This window comes from Thunnus thynnus, chromosome 16, assembly GCF_963924715.1.
Source record: "Thunnus thynnus chromosome 16, fThuThy2.1, whole genome shotgun sequence".
In the NCBI taxonomy this organism is placed as follows: domain Eukaryota; kingdom Metazoa; phylum Chordata; class Actinopteri; order Scombriformes; family Scombridae; genus Thunnus; species Thunnus thynnus.
The window spans coordinates 14,590,843-14,614,055 of NC_089532.1; the positions used below are offsets into that span (position 1 = coordinate 14,590,843).

At 38.9% G+C, this 23,213-nt stretch overlaps 1 protein-coding gene across 2 annotated transcripts; it reads left to right on the forward strand.

Annotated features, from left to right (window-relative positions):
* The first annotated feature begins 88 nt into the window (after window positions 1-88).
* Window positions 89-21,639, forward strand: wdr25 (WD repeat domain 25). Of its 2 annotated transcripts, XM_067613525.1 has the most exons (7): window positions 89-297; window positions 1,514-2,265; window positions 7,662-7,809; window positions 16,189-16,319; window positions 17,848-18,018; window positions 18,685-18,825; window positions 21,312-21,639. In XM_067613525.1, the coding sequence occupies exons 2-7, from the start codon at window positions 1,528-1,530 to the stop codon at window positions 21,531-21,533; spliced, it is 1,551 nt and encodes a 516-aa protein (XP_067469626.1). In that variant the 5' UTR covers window positions 89-297; window positions 1,514-1,527; the 3' UTR covers window positions 21,534-21,639. The 2 variants fall into 2 exon arrangements, with proteins under 2 accessions (XP_067469626.1, XP_067469627.1); XM_067613526.1 differs by lacking the exons at window positions 89-297; window positions 1,514-2,265 and adding an exon at window positions 3,676-3,817.
* The last annotated feature ends 1,574 nt before the right edge of the window (window positions 21,640-23,213 follow it).

The following is a 23,213-nucleotide window of genomic DNA, read 5'->3' on the forward strand; positions in this document are numbered from 1 at the left end:
GTCTTGCTCCAACGTTCCGCTATGGATTCATCAGTGCAACAATGCCACTTGGAAGCTTGTTATTTTAAGATAATTTTGATACAAAAATGTTTTTTCCCCTGTATTTTTTTAAGGTTAATTTCACATGAAACCTAGCAACCTAAATTAAATATACATACATATAATTGGATAGATGTCGGAAGAGAGGGACAGACATTTGGTTCCTACCGGCTGTTTTTACATTTTGCGGGATGTTGGACAGCACACATACGTTTTGACTGTTTTGGCGTTTCAGACATCGGATACAATTACTTACAGGTACACAGTATTTTACTGGATATCTTCGTGTGTAAGCTAGCAGTGTCAAAGTCATTATTTGAGTCAGAAATGCGAAGAACTAACACTAGCTAACGTTAATATTGCGATGTAAACGTTACGAGAATAACGTTTCCCTAACGTGCAAACTTCGGTATAACGTTAGTCAGTCTATAATAGGAATTAAGTAGGAACAATATAACTTTCATAGCTACAATGACTTTGCTCTGTCCAAGGTAGTGAGTTAATTTGGTAGTAGAAGGTAATTATAAGTTAGCTAACATTACTCTGTGTTTTGGCAATGTTCACTGATAACAGAAACAGCCTAAAATATTGTCCCCTTTCCCCTTTTTTAAATTGTTTTCTTTAAGTGCAAGCAGCCCTCTAGTTTTTTCCTCTTGTTTCTATTCAGTTGATGCCATAGACTGTAAATAAAGATACTTATCTTTATATACAGTCAATGGTTGATGGACATTAGACATGGCAGCTCATCAATGAGGATAACCTAAGTTAAAACAACAACTTTGAATTTGTTGTTAAATTTCCAAGTCATGCTATTTTCATGTAGAAACCGCTGTTGTAACAAAACTCTGAAATGTGACATGTTAGTGGTAGTGATGGCTTAAAGGATAGGTTCACAATTTTTCTGTCTTAAAACAACAGTCAGGCGCCCATATGAACACTGAAAGAGGAGGTTTTCCTTGCTGTAGTCATTCCTCCTGTTCATACTGGCTATTTAAAGATCTGCTTCAAATGTGCTTTCGATGTAAGTGATGGGGGCCAAAATTCACAGTGTGTCCACACAGTTATTTTGTGCAAAAATGCATTTAAAAGTTTATCTGAAGCTTATATGAGGTTTCAGCAGTTCAAGTTAGTCATATCAAGTGGATATTTGCCACATTTACAGTATTTTTAACATCAAATTCCCTCTTTGTGTGTATATTAACAAAAAGAGTGCACTAAAAAGACTCATCACTTACATTTTAAGTGCATCATGAAAGGATCTCCTAATGGTCAGTATGAATAGGAGGAATGATTATGGCAAGCAAAGCCTGTTTCAAAAAGCCTGTTGTTTTAAGACAGACTTGAAAAATTGTGAACCTGTCCTTTACATCCTACTTTTAGATATAGAAATATCCAGGCAACCACTAGATGTCACTCTTGGGCCTGTAATGAATTAACTACACTGACATCTCACCTGTCACCTCTTTCCAAACAGGGTGTCATGTGAGGATGTCTTCACTAGTGGCCTATGAGGATTCTGAGTCTGAGGATGATTCTTTGGATCAAAAGGAGGGAGGAGGATCAGCTTCTGTCCATACTGGGTCTTGCAAACAGGCAAAAGACAACCAAGAAGTCAGGGGATGTAATTTTTTTGAGGGAACACCCAGCCCTCACAACTACACAGCTGACCCTGACAGGACAATGTTGAAATATCATGAAAACGTCCCAGAAAGAAACAGTTCATCACTACAGCCGCAGAGCTGCTTTGACAGGGAAATGAAATATTGTAGTAGTGGTGCAGCTCAAGATAAACATTTTAGAGAAACTGCCGCTCCTCTGTGTTTACCTGGTACTCAGGGGAAGCTCTCAGAAATGCAGACTCTTCCTCACATGGCACAAAGCTTTGGCGATGGGTCGAACACAACAAAAAGACCTCACACTGTCCCACCTGGTGTCAGACCATACATTCCGAAGAGACAGAGACTTGTCACTTCAGTAGAGAAAGCGGGTACAAAGTATCCAGCAGAGCAAGTCCCAGGGATTCAGACCAGGGACAGCCAAATTCTCTCAGACGTGTCGACGAAAGTGAAGCCATATCTTGCTCACAAACCTGGAGCTGCAGGGATACCGAGGAGGCTTCTAATGAGCCTGGGAGGCCACCAGGGCCCGGTAAACACAGTGCAATGGTGTCCAGTACCTCATCTCAGTCATCTGCTGCTGTCTGCCTCCATGGACAAGACTTTCAAGGTAACAATAGCAACAATAAGGCTAGACTAGACATGGGCCTTCTTCCTCAAATGTGGCTTAACTAATTCAGGTTAACATGCTGTTATCAGACTAAAATAATCCTGTTATTTCTCATCCAGCTAATTTGGTTCTTTGAAGGCAGTTAGAGGTTTGATTTGATAATCCTGGATGAAGTCATCTCAAATAATAAAGGCAAAAATGATTAGAGAGTTGAAAGAATGATCAGTATTCATGTGATTGGCTGACTGCTGATCATATGATTGCTATTAAAATTGGTAGGTGTGTTGGGAGCTCTCCCAGCATGCACTGGGGGAATAGATTCATTGACATAAGTCTCATTTTAAGTGTGTTCCTGCATTGTTACTACTGTTCTACATTGTGTTTCTACTGTTTCCACACTTTCAACGCTGATAAATAATTAGATGTTAGCAGTGAATGTGGTAAGACTGTGAATGTTGCTATGACAATTTAGTTGTAGCCTATATTTTATCATGTAAAAGTATAGGTAACTCTTAATTATAACAAGTAAATTGTGATAATTACACCAATAGATCATAATGATTTATCATTAAAACCTGCATGTTTTCATCTAAAATCATAATTATGTCAACATTCTTTCATGATAAATCTGAGAAAGTGAGTCATTTGTATCAGAAAATCAGTTCATACATGCTGTTCACCCTAAAACATCTCGGCCATGATCCAGCTGATGTTAGCAGGTTTGGGCTTAAGGACTTGTTGCTATGACAACAGTTCCAGATGGCTTTTAAGACAGCTTCTAAGAACCAAAAAATCCAGACTCATGTTCAAATCATCAACAGTCCAATCTGGATCACTCTGTTATCCACATACAAAGAACGGAGCCCTGATGTGCTTAGCCTCGGAGGCTTTGAAAAACAATAAAGGAGAGATTCATTGCCTCTGCAGTGCAACATTTCCAATAATGAAGGCTTGTTTTATTGACTTATTTTATTTAAATTGATGATTGCAATTTAAGTAACCATTTACATTTTTCATTCTGCTGTTTTTTTTCCCATGTGATTAAAATTTGTCAGACTTGGTTATGGGTCACTTATGGACTGCTCCATATACATTTTGGTCTGGCAAAAAATCCATTTATCAGAACAGTGTCAGGCAGGTGCCAAGTGCATTGGAGAGGTCTAAGGGGAAAATCACTTACCTGACATTTAGTGTAATTGGCACAGTAACACAGGCAGAGAGATCATATCTGCCCTGCTGCCTCACTTTATAAATGTACCACAAACCACTTTCTTTAGAATCATATCTGTCACTGTCAGTTGAATTTGTGTCAGGACCCATGGGACTTCCTATCTCTTTCTCTCTCTCTCTCGGTCTCTCTCTGATTCCCCCACACCCTCCTTCCTTTTCTTTATTTCACACCAGGAAAACAATTACCTTGCGAGGCAGCTGGATTACATCCATCTTGTCAGACTTCAAGTTATGCGCTTGTGTCCGAACCACCGGTAGTTCGGACTAATCAGCGCGTTATGAGGATTCTCGCATGATCTTGCGAATCCAGCTGCCCCGCAAGGTAAGATGGTGATAGATGGTGATAGACAGATGGTTCATCCACTCACCCGCTAAGTATTTTTTTCAAAGTGCCTGCCCTTTTCCAAACAGTGTCCAAGGATGACTTCTCAGATGGTTCTGTGATCCATCTGATGCGTCAGGTTAGGAAAACAGTCCCTCATTTCCCTACTGTAAAGGTCAAGCAATGCAGGTGACTGCCAGCGACGGAATATTTCTGTCCCAGTACGAAATCACACACCTCACCAATATCCTGTGAGAACTCTGAATAATTAATAATTTAAATATGCATGAGATCATTTGCATAATCATACAAGTGCAGCAATATGGCAGCCACCTCTTCTGGCACCTGGAAGTGCTGTTTGGAGCAGATGGTGGAGACGAGGAGTAGAGGGGACGAGAAGGTTTGGTTGTTTGTATGCAAGGATTTCTCTTCTTCTCCCTCTCAGGCTACGTAACCAGATGTTTTCTGTGAGACGAATTGTTAGAGGAGCATATGAAATACTCTTAATTGTCTATGCACAAGTCTCCTGAGCCATTTTGCTCATTTTTAGTAGGGGGATTTCAACAGGTTGTGTTTTCCTCTCCAAAAGTTCATAATGAACTCAGAGATCTTCAGCTTCCACATAGTAATTTCAGTTATAACTTGTCAAAATCTGACATGAAAATAGTGCTAACAATATTACAATTTTCTACTGCAGACAATTTTCTAATTATCTTGGGCAAGATTTATTATGATTGTGATGTAATCTTGATAAATATTCAATAGTAATGGCGAATTTTAGCTTAAAGTAATCAAGTAATAAGCGGGTGGCAGAAAATAGGAGATGTTTCCCTTCATAGTCATAGCAGTTCAGAAGACAGTTATTTATTGCAATAATAAAAACCAGTGGCCATCGGGCACTTTTTGATATATTTTATGTAATAGCCACTAAAAGTATTTCCAATTGTATGGCAAGTTTTCAATAAATTGCACAATTTAACGCCTCTGGTCAACAGTTTATCCACTGTTGTTGGTCAGTAATTGAAATACAGTATAGTTAAATGTAGGTAACCATAGCAACAATACTTCACACAGCTTCACACTGGGTTACCAATTAACTTTTAGTAGTAAAACCTAATGATGGATCAAACTGACTACAAACATAAAAAAATGCAGAGTGTAAGTATGCAGAGTGGCATCAACATCGATTCAATTAATCTGACGATTATTTCTTCAATTAATACAGTTAACAGTCCAAAAACTCAAAGATATTTAGTTTACTATCACACAAGACAAAGAAAAACGTTGGTTTCTCACAATTGTGAACAAGCTGGAACAAGGGAATGTTTCGCATTTTTGCCTGATAAGTAACTTGAATGACTTATCAATTATTACTATTGATTATTACTAAGTGGTTAAGGTCTAAAAAAATCAAACACTATTTTGATGTTAACATGGTTTAAGTACAGTTTAAGTTTTTCTTTGGTAAGTGGCAATGGTATAAGTACTTTAATACATTCTGAGGTGTGTTGGTGTAGAAAACAGGCTCGTATGTGAAAATCCCTTTTTGCCTCACAATGGGGCGTGTAAATTGTACGTCTTTATTGATTATGTCTTTCAGCACTCTTTCACTTTGATTGCAGCTTATGTTTGGCTTAAGAAAGACAGGGGACACAGTCTATGAAGTCTCCTCATGAAGATTTTCCTCCTTGTACTTGCGTTTCTTCACCAACACCCTTCAGGCTTCCCGCTTCTCTTCCTCCATTCTGTCTGCCAGTTTCCTCAGAAGCAGAGTCGGACTATTATTATTCCAGCCTGTTTGGCAGCTGTTGTCGCCATGGCTACAGCAGGTGTAAGGCAGCAGTTTTAAGTTGATAACACGAATACCAATTTAGTTTTAATTACCTAGAGTCATTTAGAAAGCAGATTACCCAATGAGTCATCAGCATGTCTGTTAAGTGGCCGGTGAAATTAAAGGGGATGCAAATAAACAAATGCTCGTTTTCACCCATGCTCAGGTCTCACATTGTATGGGATTATTGCAATTATGTATGCACTGAATGGTGTATTTATGGAGCATTTCATTAACACTGTCATTCATAGGAAACAGCCTGGAGACAGGGCTTAAGCAGCATGCCACTTTGTCGGACTTGCCATGAAGAACTGTGTTTGGCTGAATATATTGAAGCTTTTGTGACTGTACGTCCTACCATCAACAGATTTCCATGTTACCTTGAGGTGGCAGTGTTTCCCTAAGCCAAAGATCACACAGAGAGGGAGTCTATCCTGTTGCACAATGCATTGAAATATTCCAAATGAATGCATCGCTCTTATATTTAGCGTTTTTTTTTTTTTGCAATTTAAAATAACTCTCTCTGTCTCTCTCTGCCAGTTACTTTTTTCACACCCCGGAGGCATTTCTGGCATTCTGTTTGTTAAACTACCGCCTGCTGGATTGATATGTCACTCTCTCTCTCGTCCATCTCTCCCCCCCCCCCCCCCCCCCCCCGTCTATCTCCTGTGGGAGCTCTGGTACACTACTTCTCAGTGTGTTTCATATGCTGACTGGAGGAGTCATATTTAATAATGAAACACAGAGAGAGGCAGAGAAGGATCTGCAGTGCCCCACAGATCTTCAAAGTTCCTCTGTGGCCCTGGTGATGCTGGGAGAGGAAAAAAAAAACAAAAAACAGAAAAAAACCTTCTCATCATTAGTGTAATACCTCACCTCAGTGGGCACCAGACAAGACCACCCACTGTATTTCAGGCCCGGCTTCAGGGAGACGCTTTTGTCTTTCTGACAGAAAATCATACTCCTATGAACAGGAAATCTGATGAAAAGCGTGTCACAATATTGACCAACCTTCTTGCAAAGTGATCTTTTTGAAGTGCAAAATTACCACAGAAATGACTAATGACAAAACCACCTAATTCTCAGATTAGCACTTCATTCATAGATAGAATAGTCACGGTGGTCACAACAAACAGCCGGGTGCTTTTTTCTTCAGTCTGTGATCACAGGAGCCCTTGACAATATAAAACCATTAAGCCATAACACCTCACTGAGAACTGATTTATAGGCACACTCAAAAGTAATTAGTGCGATTAATTAATTAGAAAGGTTGTTTTTTGCTTTTAAATCCTCCAAATAAGCCTGATTAGTACTTATCATGGCATTTTTTTCCCGCAGCACTTTGCTCAGTCATTTCATGTTGTTTCATTACAGTAGAATTTAGCCAAGGAAGACTTTGATTGTATCTTTTTCAGCTTTGAGAGAAAGACAGAGAGAGAAACAGAAAAGAGGGAAAGGGACTAGTTGACGCAGGAAAACATTTTGGAGCTGGAGGACAACGTTGCGTGCGTCAGCTCTAAGGACCTGGCAGAAAAAATTTCAGATCAGTGGCCGCCAAATACTTGGTTCTCAGTAAACTGCCTTGAAACCTCGTCCAAAGCATGCAGGTCCTTTTTCTCATGCTTGTGTGAAGGAAAGCACAGTGTGTCAGTGCTGTCTGTCTCTATCGCTGCTTCCTTATGTCATACTGCATATTATTTCATCAGGTGTTTGTTTGGTGTGTAAAGGATGAAGCAGTAAGTGTCACCTGTTAACTTTTTAGTACACCTCTTTCATATAAGAGTAATGTCAAAGAAACCTGCAAAGACTGAGCACAAATTATTTGTATGTTCTCTTCTGGATTTGAAAATTGCTGAAAACCATTAAGCAACATCATTTCCTTTCAATTCAAGTCATTCTGTAGCACAAACTTTCTTTAAAAACTTTTTAGCTTTTGCACAGTATGTAAAAATGTCTTTGTTACTGCAGTCTAGTTGTGTTTGTGACTTTGGCTTTATGTGATGTGTCTGGCAGGTGTGGGATGGAGCAGAGAGCGGACAATGCCTGAGGGTTTACACCTGCCATTCAGGAGCTGTGCGAGATGCCTGTTGGACCCCCTGCGGGCGATGCCTCCTCACTGGCTCATTTGACAACACTGCTGTGATCACAGACGTAGAGACAGGTGAGCAGCGACACTTTATTTCTGAAGGTCTGATGAACACAGTGTCACACAGCAAACCGCTGTGTTTACTCTTTGAAGTACGTCACCTCTGCTGAACTCAATATTAGCTGTAATATTTGATACATCCAGTGTTTCCTCCCTCTGTTGAGGTACTAAACCAGTATAACCGTGGTGGACTTATTTTCCTCAAATATTGAAAAAGTTACAGTCAAACAGCATTAAATTTACTTAATTGAAATTCAGTTTGAAGTGCTTTTCATCAGACATTTTTCTCTAAGCTATTGTTGTGGGAAAACAAAACTTTTTGGCCCTTTCAGTTCTTTCAATTTTAGCATTTTTCAAACTTGAATTTAAAGCTAGCATAGTAATATAAGTGTGGAGTGATTTTAAATTGCCTTGAGCCCCAAAACCTGTTAGACCCATTGCAAAGCTGCTTCTCTCTCCTTTTCATTCTCCTCTCTCTATAGTTGCGACCATTTCAAAGGGCTTCAAAATCCGCATTTGTAGAGCAAATGCATCATGACCAGTTTAACTATCCAATTCCAACGACTCCTCCAAATGCAGCCAAGAAATGCTGCTGCCTTTTTCCCCAAAACTTCAATGAAACAACTGGCATTTCCTTAAAGCCTGTTGCATCCCAAGATCCATTGCGGCCCAGTTAAGTTGTGCATTCAGTCCACGTCAGCTCATGATGTCTGACATTTCTGCGTTTAGTTTGCAGCAACATCATTTCTTTATCATAATGTATATAAAGGATTATAACAGTGAACATATCACAAAATATTAAAGCTGCCAACAACAACTAACAGAGCAGTTTAATTATAATGTCATCATAAAATATGTAAATGTGTAATTATTATTTACATTAATTACTCCCTGCAGTGACCTTTTTGTTGCTGTGCTGCATTATTTTCTACAGACCTGAGAATCTGCAGTGACACTGCAGTGAATTATCTCAAGACAGTCTCATATAGAGAGCGGGTCGATCCTCTAAATTAAGTTGTATGAAGGCTCATGTTCACCTCAATGGAGACGCCTCTCCTTCTCCATCTCTCTGTATCTCTCTTACACATACAAACACAGGTGTACAGTACACAATTACAAAGAAAACAACCATTCTTCATGTCTAAAAATCTTTATTTGAAGGCATTTTTTGTCTATCAACAGTAAAAATCCACTTTGAGACTAATCCACTGGCTCATTGTGTTTGTCGGCCCTTTTGTGTGCTCGTACAATGCATTTTCAAGGTGACATTTACAGAAGATCAATAATTTGGTTTGCTTTGGAAATGCTGTGCTTTCTGGCTAAGTGTACATTTAACAAGCATGGCAGAAGGGATGAGAACAACTCAACTCAACTGCACACAATCAACTGCATGTAAAAGCACACACTCTATTACAGGAAAACCACTTATGTTATGTTAGTTCAGCAGCTAACATAACATTCGCTCATTTCCTTTATCTGTAACAATTCATAAATTCCTAGAAAGCCAAATTTAAAAACATTGATAATAATCTATAGAAAAAAATCTGTTTGAATTGAACAGATTGAACAGGAAGAATCACCTTAAACTCCCTGTATTTGTCCCTTCTGTTCATTAATCAGCATTTACCAGAACACATTGCAGCGCTTATATGTACAAGAAAAGACCACAGAGAAGCTTATCAGAATGAGTTAACATACAATAGACATCGTTTTGAAGCCCCCGTGGCATCTACATCTCTAGGGTCAACACATTGCTGTGGTGACGTGCTGCCGTTTGCATTTCCCCTCTCAGCATGTCTGTCAATACTGCCAATAAAGCCTACGGATAATAGCTTGGCCAGCCCATTAAACACACAGGCAGCTCCAGGAAGGGGATCAATAATGGATACATCACAGCGGGAGCAGCCACCATGACCTTACACTGGAACTTCACAAACCACAACCATAAACAAACAAATGTTTATTTTGGTCTTATACTTTGGCGGCCACCAGTGCCCTGCTGAGCGATATAGGATGCCCAAGTGGGTTCAGACTGTCAGTTTTGAAGTAATGTCAGATTTCCAGAGAGCTCCGACAATGCAACAGCCTTTCCCTTTTTGTTCATATTTCATTATTCTTATTTATATTCATACTATGTTTATTTTCTGTTTGAATATAAATTCCAATAAACTATGTTTGGTGGTTGTTGGCAGATGTGTGCTTGCATGCATTCCTATGGCAGTACAAGATTGAGGAAATTCAATTTAGTTGCATATTAATATGGGAGTTGGGAATTCCAGTTCCTGTTTCTGCACAACTGTAGTGCATACAGCTAAGATCCAGGTACTGACACTTAATAACCAATCACACCCAAGCAGTGAGAATACTACACAGGCCAAGCTGCATGCATAATTTGCCTCGTAATGATTTCAATACAGACTAACATAATTATGATTTCTCATCACAGTGTAGTAAGCTTATCTCCCATTCTTCCAGGGGATTTATACTTCAGACACATGTGACACACCAAGGTTTGGGCATAATTATGACAGTGATATTTGAAAAATTAATGAAGCTCCTGATGTTAATGCAGTCTATGTGTTAACTCCAGCTCTACCAGGAGTGATGGGATACTGAGGGAGCAGAGTATGGAGTGTTTGGCTCGTCAGACCGCAATCAGGATAAATGTGATCTTTACACTCTTCAATTTAATGCAGAGCCTCTCAACTACAACGAGGAGGGCAGCTGGGCCTATTCTGTTCAATTGGGCTCTCTTTGGAGAGGTGTGTGGGCCCTTTAATGATCAGTGAGAGTCTTGCGCTTTCTTCGTAGGACACCTGACCCCGTTTTTAACCTTAGCATACCCAACCAGATGCTGCACCAATAGGTATGTTTACAGAGAAATGGAATTATAGAGGAGCCCATGCATCCAAAATGGTGTGTGGGCCCATTTTCCCCGGCCATCTTTGCAGTTGTTCCTGTGTCCAATTTAATTTGTCGAATCTTATATAAACTCCCAGTGGGCCACGGACAGGCTGTCACAGCTGAATGGCAATAGTAGAGGGGGGAGAAGGATATAGGGTGGGAGAGCAGGTTAAGAGGCATAATGCAGAAAGAGAAAGGCAGAAGAGAGGAAGAATGCAAGAGAAAGAAATCAAAAGAGGCAGAATAAATCCAGTGGAAGAGAAACGGAAAGAGCAGGAGTTGGGGAGTGGAATAAATGAATTTCATCTGGAGGGCATTAGTGTGAAGTGGCAGCTGTTGTCCAGCGCTTTCACGGCTGTCCTTAGAAAAGCTGATTGGCGGAGGTTGGCATAGGAAAATAGGCCCATATACCCACAGGCAGCCGCAGGTTGATGTGTCAGGTTGTGCATGTGCATGCAGGACTTGAGTCATCTGTCCAGATCCCTTCAGGCACTGCCAGAATCCTCCTTGCTGTCCAAAAACCAATAATACACAAATATAGCGCCAGCACTGGAGTGGGCTTATAGAGTGCCTTTCGCCTGACTTTGGCTCCGCGAAATCATGCTTGATGAATGTTACTAAAGGCTTCAACAGTAGTTAGGTTGTACGACGGAGTTTCACATTATTGCAGTGAGATGCATCATTTTTTTCTTACTAAGAATGAGCTTCAAGCTACATGTTCCAGTAGTGCAAGGGCAAAATAATGAGTCACATTGCTTGGTTGAGTTTTAGGGTCATCCCACCAAAAACTGCTGGTTTAAAAAAAATAATTTGGGTGTTATATATTGGAGTAAACCAGGCTATCCATGTAACCCACACTGTCCGAAAGTCTTCTTTTTTACAGCAAAATCCACATGCAGTTGTGCAGAATTTTAAGCACTTGTACCAGATTGTTACCACTCACACAGTAGGCTTCCAGCTCAAAAATTTTAACTGGGACATGTGTTTGCTGCAATTATTTCAAGTACATTATTCCTAACAAACTTTTACTCATCATTGTTTTTACATGTTTAATAGTTACTCGGCCAATATGATGTAATTTTGACTAAACAGAAATGTATGTAGTTATGATTTCAGAAACTTAGGGCTTCAACTAATGATATTTTCATTATCGATAAATGGGATTATTTTCTCAATGAACTGTTTAATCATTTGGTCTATAAAGTGCCAAAAAATTGTGAAAAATTACAATTTCCCAGAGTCAAAGGTGACATCTTAAAATGTCTTGTTCTGTCCCACCAGTGGTGCTAAACCTAAAGATATTCAGTTTACTATCATGTATGACAAAGAAATGCATTAAATCATCACAAACAACTAATTTTTGGTATTTTTACATTAAAAAATGACTAAAACGATTATAAAATTATCAAAATACTTGCTGCTTAATTTTCCGTCTATCAACTAATCAATGAATCAACTGATGGTTGATACTCTACAAAAATAAATGGTAATTATCTTAACAGTATGAGCTGTGAGCATGAAACGACATAATTATTTTCTCAATTACAGTTTATGTAAATGACAGAAAAACGTCTCTAGGGGTATCTGGTCAATCAAATCTACACCTGGTACTTTATATAATCATAAGTAGGAATTTATGAAATGATCCAAGAGTTTTAATCTTATATATGTAAATTTCACTCAAAGTTTCAAATAACATTACCAACATGCTTTGTCTTTATAAACACTGCAACACTGAAGTATTTTCTTCAATATCTTCCATTTTACCTCCTTAACACCTCATTTGCATATTCAGCGAGGTAACCAGTACAGCGTGGCTGTATAATCACAGCAGCCTTAAGCAATGCACACCAGAAGACAATGTATGCAGCAGCACACAACGAAGCATTTACTCCAAATGCCACCGGCAAGCATATTTGCATTTTGACCTACTTTGAAGGCTTTGTTTTACAAGAGTAACCTGCTAGGTTGACACAGGTTTTCCCCGTTAAGTTACAAAAAAGATCCACTTTTCAAAAAGCAACTAATGACTTAAACTCAGATCATTCTATATTGAATCATTGGTAGATTGATAGGATGTACTGTATGTGTATACTTACTGTTTCTGTGATGATATGATCCACCATGAAGCAGGATGTGCTCCCAGAGGTCTTTACGTCTGGTGTTTTGCAGCTTTATTACTTCAAAGTACTAAAGTATTTTCATCCCCCCCTAGGATTTATGTTTTAATGTCTCAGTCAATATCTATAGTATTAAGTATATTAATGCAATACTAGTGTCATCAACAACCCTTGATTGGATAACTGTCACCTGCTTGTGCTTTTAGGTTTTGTTTTTTTTGTCGTGCTTGGTTGTCAGTGGAGGGGTGCTAATTAAGCGCATGATCACTGAAGCACATTCAAGCCCAATTATCAAGGTTAAGGAGCCATTACAATACATTAACACCTCTTAAATGTAGCTAAATTTGCCTTTTTCAAAGAGGTTAGCCAGTGTTTGTGCATGCATGCTGTGACAATTGCCTCGCAACTGTTCCTACTTTGGAGTTAGATTTCAGTTGAGCTGGAAGGTTTATTTTTGACCTTGGAAACAGCAGCTTGACAAAAAAAAAAACTTACATATTTACTTTGCTTCCTTACTGTCACATTGTAAATCTGCAGTATCTTTGCTGTCGTGATCAATAGCTATACAGGAGCACAGTAAGCACACTGTACAGTGTATAAGGTAGCACATACACTTTTCATTAAGATTGAAATAATAAATCAAGATTCAGTCATTTTAAGTCTCCTCACCTTCTCATTTATCTGGACTCAGTACATACTTAATGTCACGTATCTTTAAAAGATCAAACTAGTTACAAATGTGGCTTATTAAGCCTATTTTCTATATTTTTTTGGATAAGGCTTGTCAAAACCAAGTAATGTGTTTCTAACCTTTGCTTATGTGCAGTGACAGCACCCTGCTTTGGTGGTGCCGGTAATGAGGCAGAATATCCATTTCATCCCAGCCTCCTACTGCTCTAAGGGGCTCATCCCTGCCATCCCAATCATCCCTAATGTCCTCTGCTCTGCAGTCATCCAGTGTGTGTCAGCTCTGCACACAGATCAAATTTCTTTCAGGACTACAAAGTAAACTATCGGGAGGGAGGGACAGATCACCGCAGTCTTCCCTTATCTCCCCTCTCGAGCAAGCTAATTAATCTTGCTTAATCAAAACATGACGAGGCCCTATTTATTACGAGGAGAATGTTGATTTCTCATCGTCTTGCCAAACATGAGTTTAAAATCTAGATGACAGATCTTCTCCGTATCACCACGAGGGTAAGCCAATTAAGCAGGAAGTGTGAGCACAACGAAATTGGCTGTTAAAAACTTTGGATCAATGCAATCGAGTTTGGGAGCAAGCTAGTCCGCCATTAAGTGAAAGCAGGTCCATTTCTGCTGCAGTTTATTAGCTGTGACTCATTCCCCCTTTTCTAAAAAGGCTTGGTGGGAATGTTCTGGTACAAGTGTGTAATGAAGTGCGTTTTTTGTTGTGGGCTAACTGCCTAAGACTGTTTTGGATGGGGTCTTTGTTGTTTGTTTGATGGATTTAATGAGGTGCCGTTGAACCCCGAGGTGTACTGCTTTGCATAGCCTTTGACTGAGCTGCTGGCTCATAGTCTGGCTTGGTTGCTTATGTAGCCGTCTTCATTGTTTCCCAGGAAACTAATTTTTGGTCGCACCATGTCAGGCTTAATTATATTTAAGCCCCTCGGTGTTTTTGTTTTGTTTTTAAGTATGACACTTTTTAATTGATTTAGATAAAGCCGCCTCTAGCCAAAACAGTGTTTTATATTCTGTTTTTTCTTCTCTACATCACTACGTCTTTGTCAGTTTAGATTATCTTTGTGTCCTGAGCGAGGTATAAATCAAGTAGCTTCTCAAAGACTGACGCATGCAGACAGGCTCTTGCAAACCCCACACAATAAACAACAAAAGCCATGCAATCTTAGAGATGTTTGGTCAGTCCCTCAATGGATCGCACGCTCATCATCACCATCATTAAAGTGAGTTAGAGACATACAGTACAGTTGTTGAACTGCTCTGGGGCATCCAATGATAAAAAGTCTTGATTTTTATCGCAAGAAACTCTCCACGGTCCCTGTGTGAGATTATATGAAGCTTTTTTTTTTTTAATGACAGAAAGACACATGATCAAAAACACTCGATGGGTTCAGCCTGTAAACAAGCTCAGACCCTCCGTCTGACCTAAGAGATCACAGAAAGCTTCTCTTCCTTTTAGTTCAGTCCTTCATGGATTTCAGAAGCTACACTGATTCAGGAGCACTAACTTTGGCAGCAACTTACAGCTAGATTCACTGTATCCTTTATTAGCAAGCTCGTTTGTGAATCACTGTTTATCAACAAAGGCGACAGCACAATTTAATTACACCCAGTGTTTACTGCACAGAAATCTAATGGGCCCTTCACGAGGAGGATTGGATCCTCACAGTGTGCCCAATTAATAAACCAAAGAGAAATTTCAGCACAGTTTGCATCTCAGGAGAAATGTAGTTGAAATTTATTGTTTAGTTTAGTCTTGACAGCTGAGAAAGACAAAATGTCTCATCAAGCTTTTTGTGCAGCACAGACTGCGACAATTTGGTCTGAACCTTTTTCTCCCGTAAACGGTGAATAAAATGTGCAGAAGAACACACTCACAAGATGTAGGTGCCCTGTTGGTTTGTTTCTGGAGAATTTTTTTTTTTACATCATTTTAACATGAAAAAAACCAACAAAAAAGCCTATAAAGAGTCTCGCATGCAGAGTCTATTTGTTTGTTCAGAGAGATGTGAGAACAGAAAACAAGCCTGAGGACAGAGTTGATCTGAAAATGAGTTCTCTACAGCTGAGTGGGCAACACACTCTTTACGTTTTACTACAGAGGATAAATAATCACTCAGTGACACAGTATTGTTTCACGAAGTAGATGATTAAATGAAGATTACATTACACTATTAAAGATACAACACTTATTCTTTGAAAAAATTTGGGGTCCTTTTTGTTTTATAAAATATATGGAGACTGCACTGTGGTCATAGATAGAGGTTATACTCTGCAGTTGACTGAATTTTCCGAACTCTTTTTGTGTTGGACTTATTTGCCCTTGATGCCATCATACTGGGTGTGAATATATTTTGCTTCCTTATTGTTGGATGTTATTTGAAAATATTGCTGATAAAAAGAAATATATTTTATGTCATATTCTGATTGAAAGTAACAGCATTCAGTATATAAGTTCAAGATGTTGCAAGTTGCTCTTTCCATAAGAATCTTAGCTTTTGACTTAACCATATAATAAAATATTGGACCAATCTCTCCGGATTTCCATCACAGTTCAACTCAGTGCTTCATAATTCAAGACTCCACTGACAAAAGTTGTAAAGATCTATAATTAAAGAAAGAAGCATTTCTTATTCTTTTCTGTGTGTTTGTGTGTGTCTCTCTGCAGGGCAGCAGGTAGTGAAATTGGACAACCAGTTCAAGGTGATGTGTGTGGCCCTGCATCCCAGCAACCCAGAGATATTCCTGACTGGAGGTTATGGTTCAGTGGTTAAGGCCTGGGACTCTCGCACCTGCAAGGTCAAACATATTACAGTACATCTATCATTTTTATCGACTCTGGTTCACCGACTGTTGTTTGACCTTTATAAATGTAAGGCAGGAAGGCTTAGAACAAATGCTCTTCACCCTCAGCTCCCTCCCACACACTCACAGTTAAACACGAACACAAACAAATTAGTCTACATTTGGCCGTGCACAATGACCCATGCTATATTTCACTAAAATTATTACATCCATAGGAGTAACACTGCAGATTATCTCACTAATTGTTCAAAGAAAAATTTAATTTCATTCGGGACTCATAAATTGTTCCTGTGAAACTGCAACCTAATATTGCTATTAAGCTTAATGGACTGTTTAATATGATAATCCTATTCACTTTCTCAGAATCCGAATGCTCTCATGTAATTTTTCCCCCTCAGCAAACTGGATCGTTTCTCCCCGCAGGGTTTTAGATTTCAATATAACAGGGATTGCTTCTGCCAGTAGGTGTCAATGCGAGCAGGTGTCAATGCGAGGAGAGCGCGTCAACCACTCCTCAGCAAAGAGGTTGTTAATACAGCAGCATCCAGGCTGCCTGTCACTCTGAGCCCCGGGCTGTGTGTTGCTTGCTCCGGGATGAAATTACCCCACTAGATAAAAAGGACCACTAGACCATCTCACCCACCCACAGGCACAACATTAAACAGTTAGTGTGAAGTCTTGCCAAACAAACTCATGAGATTGCTCCACAATGTTATGTTAAAACTGTTTGATAATCAGAGTCCGAAATGGGTTTATTGCCAAGTAGGTTTTCAAATACAAGGAATTTGCAAAAACAGGCAAGTACTGCAAAATATAAGAAACATAAGTTAAAAATTAACAATAGATGATATGAAAAAGTGTTATAAGATTAGGTACGATATGTCTGTTTTTAAAAATAATGGAGCTGTGCAGTTTTGTGCGTAAGAGCAAGAGTTCAAAGTTACAGAGGAAAAAGTTCAGTTAAGTTCGTATAAGTCAACAATTTTTTCATGGCAGATGAACGTTTAAGTTAACTAGAGTACTAAAGTTTACCTGAAACTAGAAGCCTTAAACATCTGATTTGGATGCTTTTTTGGCGTTAAATTTCAAAATATAAGTTATATAAGCTGTTGTTTGGACACTGCTTCAATGTGATACAGCACCTTGAGTTCTTGCAACATTGCAACAAATGTAGAAGCATGTTGATCAAAAACACTATATTAAGAGTGCATAAAAGGCAAATGTCTGAGTCTTTGTAGGAAAGGTCACTGACACAATGTACTTGTCTGCTTGTCATCCTGCCTTGAAGGTAGGATGACAAGAAGAAATGTGCTATAAAAGCATCATGAATAGCTTTAATATGAATTCCAAGTCAGTTAAATTGTACAAAATGTGGTATATATTTACTTTTGATTTTACTGAACACTTGACATGCAGATTACATGGCATATTATCTACCTCAGAGCAGCCTGCATGTTTTTTTTGTTTTTTTTTCAATGAATTTTAAGGGGCTTCCTGCTGATTTGTGCACGTGTGTTTTCAGGTGGTGAAAGTGTACAAAGCAGGGATCCAGCAGACCTTGGACATTCTGTTTCTGAGAGGTGGTGTGGACTTCATAACAAGCTCAGACTGTGTGAGCAGAGACTCTGCGGACCGCACTCTCATTGCCTGGGACTACCAGACCACAGCCAAGGTCTCCAACCAGATCTACCATGTAAGTAAATCTGTGTATAAATGAGAAAAAAGGCCCTTGAATGAATATAGAGCTGACTTGCACATAATTCTGAAATTGCCAGCTAAAAGGCTTTAAAGCAGTGGGAATTTTAACAGCAAATCTCATTTCCTATTTAAGGTACATTCCTGAGAATGTGTGAACCTCCTGATGTGAAACAAGTTGGTAATGAGGCATGTGGACCTGGCATATTTTGACAGTTACAAGGGTTTGGAGGGGGTGTGCACTACACCTATTTAAAAAACCTTTGTGCTTTCAGATTTTTTGCACTGAATAGATTCTCATTCTCGAATCAGTGTCTCTGCAGTTGAAGCATTAATTGTACAGAAGAATACTGTCTACAGCAGTTACTTTAAGTCTCTGTACTACTCTCACAATATTGTTGATATAATCTAATACAAACTGTATTGTTGCCTCAGAAACGAACATGAGGTTGGATCAACAGCTTTCTGAAACCGTGGATTGATTGCTTCATATTATGAAGTGTGTCTGTTTCCTTGTGCGCCCGTCGGACCTCTTGACATAACGCTTTTTCAGAATAGACTAGTTGACATTCAGCTGCCTCTATGGTTAGTAACAGCAAGAAAAGGTCAAATGCTGAAGTAATTTCCCGTCTGGATTTTTCCCTCCACATCATTTGACCACCAGGAGCGGTACACATGTCCCAGCCTGGCTCTTCATCCGCTGGAGGAGTCCTTCATTGCCCAGACAAATGGGAACTACGTTGCGGTGTTCTCCTCCCAGCAGCCCTATAGGATGAACAAGAGACGGCGATATGAAGGACACAAGGTCAGTAACGACTGTGGCCTCGGGGGCAGGGATGTGGGAGGTGGGGGGTTACACAGGCCTGATCAATAAGAAAAGCACTGGAGTCGGATGTACGCACACACACAAAACCTCATTCAAACAAAGCTGTGCAAAAACAGAATCATAAACCTATACACACTCATTGTAACCTACACAACACATAGTTGCTATGTAAGATCCATAGCCTGCGGCGTCTACTCTACAGCACCCTCCCCCAAAACAAACACACTAAGTACAATACAATATTTCCACTGAGCCTATATGCTGTAGATTATAAATATCACTCAAAACATGTTGAGTTGATACTGTGGATTGTTGATTTAAAAAAATGCAAAAAATGGATAGGAAACAAATTGATATCTCACACTCCAGTTTTTTTTTTCTTGTTGATGGCCCCGAGGTGCAAAACACAACATCAACAAAAAATAATTCCTGAAAACATCACATTTCTGAGCCTTTTTTTATGTTTTCTATATGATATAGTACTTTGAAGCAAAGACTTCTAACAGTGTTATCAACCAATCAGGGCATCACACAACCTTTACTGTCAGTACAAAAAACAGCCTGAAAGCAAGTGTGTGTCATCTTTTGATGACAACAAGCTGTTATATTTAAAAATACCAACAAATATTTAAAAGGATAGGTTCAGATTTGTTCAAGTCTGTCTTAATGCAGTACTCACATGCTCGTCCCTTCGCAGTGTGACGTTGATGTAAGAGATGCAGGACAAAGTCTAAAGTCCCAGTTCTATATATAAAAACTCATTCTAAATTCCACCAGAAGTTAAGATGAGACTTCAGTAGTCTGAATCCAAGAGGGTATCTTCAGAAGTTCGTCCTTTTGTATGGACTTCCATCTTACACATACTATATACACACTAAATAATGTATGGGCACAATGTGAGTATTGTATCAATAAAGACTTAAAAAAATAGAAAAATAATCACAATAGTTTTAATTGAAATAGTAAGTGTCTTTAAGTGTCATCCTGCTCCAAGAAAAATACAGAATATATATATATAAAAGACACTCAAACTGGGGCAGAATGATAAAGATTTCATTTGTATGTTTTACCTCTATGTAACCAGGGTAGGGGTGCTTCATATGGATAATACATGTAATTTTATATCATGTTATTAGTATATATACTGATATAGTATATTTCCTTGAAATTCACTTGAGAAAAAAGTTTATATATAAAATAACTAGATCAGAATGTCTGTTTTTAGTTCATCCAGTGAGTTAAATGATAAAAATCAAGCCTAATGCAACCAGAGATATTAAAGAAAGATCACCTCTACCAGGGTATCTACAGGTCTTGGAAAGTTATAAAAAGCATTTATTTCAATTCCCTCAAAAAAAGGCCTTAGAAATTTAAAAACATTATAAATTTCATTTTCAAAGGTCTTGAGTATTTTTTCTAGCATGATATAGACAGTAACATTAGTCATAACTGTTTTTTTTGGTATGTGGTTGAGGGCTGTTTGACGTCCTACATCTATAAACTACAAGTTAGACTGGTGTGACAGGGGATTGTGCACATAGGAGGCTGTTAAATCCCACTTATCTGTGTCCAGGTCATTTTAACTGATTAATTATAGTACTTAAAGAAATATTATTATATACAGCTGAGAAGCACTGTCAAAAAACGTGATATAAATGTCAGTAAATTCATATGATTTATAGGTAATTGTAGGCCTTATTATCCATTATTTTTTGACTAGTATGACTGTGAAAAAGGTATTTAATTGCACTCTATCCAGTATTAAAAATGTCACGGCAGAAACCCTGTTGTATTGTCGTGGTATTTTTCCAGAAGATGCCCCCCGATCCACAGTCACATACTTACACACATTTAAGGCTGCAACCAATGATTATTTTCATTCAGATTCAAATTATCTTCCTGATTAATTGCTTTGTCTATAAAATGTCAGAAAATAGTGAAAAATGCCCATTTCAATTTCTCAAAGCTCATAGTAATGTATTTTAATGTCTTGTTTTGTCTGATCAGCTGTCCAAATTTCAAAGATATTCAATTTGCAGTCATGTTTGATACAGAAAAGCTTCAAATCCTCACAGTCGAGATGCTGCAAACAGCATTTTTTGGCATTTTTGCTTAAAAATGACTAAAACAACTAATTGATTATTAAAATGGCTGCAGATTAGCTGTCTGTTGATGGACTAATTGACTAATTGTTACAGCTCTACTCAAATTCACACGTTGAAGACGCTGCAACCACAGCCTTGTTACAGCTGCTCCACCTAGTACTGTGTTTTATTGCCTTGCTCAAGGGCACCTCAGTGGTAGTATTAAGAGAGAGGCTACACTATCTCTTTTTTCCTGCTGCTTGTGCTCCTGGATCACAATACAGTTATTATGCTGACATTTTATTATACTGATGCAAATGTTAAATTGGCTCTTGATGGAAAATTAACGCATCGTGACTAAGAGGTGTTTTCTTGTTGCAGGTGGAGGGATACGCGGTGCAGTGCGAGTTCTCTCAGGATGGAACTATTCTGGCCTCCGGGAGCTCCACCGGCTCTGCTCACTTCTATGACTACCAAAACGCTCGTATGCTGCACACTCTCCGCGCCCACAGCCAGCCCTGCCTGTGTGTATCTCAGCATCCTGTCCTGCCTGCGACTGCGGCCACTTGCGACTGGGCTGGCGAGATCAAGGTCTGGCACTGAGAACTCACAAAGTAAAAACGGACTTAAAAAGTTATAAGAAGTAGCAGGTTGGCCAAGAGAATGAAATGGAAGACTGTATTAAACTGAAAACTCATGGGTACATCCATTTTCAAGACTTTATCTCCCATAAACTCTTAGCGTAAGATGATAAGAATTTGGCAAAAAATGCCTGGGCGGTCAAAGGAGGCAAATGAGGAGAGGCAGGAGTCCAGGGTGACATTTCAGCATGAAACATTTATTTTACGTTGCGCTGTGTACAACAGATCTGCCCAACACATTCCAGCATCACCTACACACACAGACTGACTGCCCTCATGTAAGAGTGTCTGCTCAAATAATTGGCTGGCACATACCATGTACAGGGTTACTTCAACATATAATGTAATATACAGTAAATATGTGCATAAAGCCATTACCAAAAATACAGTATATACAATCTTAATAAATCTTTACACAACCAGATATAAATCTAATAAATATCTTGCATAAATAAATATATTTGAACAGTACAACTCCCCCAACCCACTTCCTGCTTGTTGTTACCCTCCTGGAACTGTTAATAGCTGTGCAAACCCCCGGGGAATTCTGGGAGAAGGAGAACAGGCAGAGGTAAGTTTTGTTCATGACACAGACAGATATCAGTTTTACTGTTACGATTAGCTTGGCATAAATCTTCCATTATACTCCTCAATTAAGAAATACTTTGTTACTATTGATTCATGAATCAATGCATGTTATTTGCTTGTTCGCAGGTGAACAACGGGGTGGAACAGCCCAGCGTCCCCACTGTGAAACACCAGACTCATTGCGATACCCAAACAATCAATCAATAAATACATTTGTTAAAATACCACATGTGTTTTATTTAACCCGTGTTCTAATATATGCAAATCTGTGCTTCAATTAACCATTCTCGTCTAGTAATAATATTTACTACTAACTAGAGATCTAGTAACGGCAACCCTATTTACACAACCACACACATTTTCATTCCCACTGATAATTACATATTGGCACAAGAACAACGGTCACTATCGTGTAAATCTTAACTGTAAAAATGTTATTCAGGTTTGGCCCATCCTGCATTGTTTTAACATCCTGTAATCTCCTGTGGGTTAGATGAAGTCAAGCTAAATTACTCTGCATTAGATCAAAGGAAGTTTCTTCACAGTTAACATTTCAAAGTGAACTATTGCTATGAGTTTCATCCAAAGTGGTAGGTGGAGGGAAAGTAGTCTAATATCTTGTATGCCACACACATACACGCGACCTCAATGCCTTTATAGTCAGCTTTCCGCTCCAGATACGTTAAGGAACTTCATCATCACAATTTTCTTGAAGATTTTGTCAAAACAAAAAGAAAGAAATGTCTTTGGGCATTTTCTAATCAGTCGTGTTTTTCATTCCACGTTCTGCATACACATCACTTTTCCTCTGTTCCTTTTTGTTCTTGCTGGCTCTGATATGACATTTCTTTTCACACTGAAAACTTAAGAGCCTCACAGAGAGACAAGCGTAGACCTAAAAAAATGTGCAGACATCTGTCAAAGCATTGCCAGGTGCTTCTTAAAATCCAGCCAGTCAACAACAGAGCAGTCGGTGAAGTGCAGACAGATGCTTATGATCTTTATTCAGTCTCTTGTAGAACACTCCTTAAAATACACTTAACTGTTTGGCACT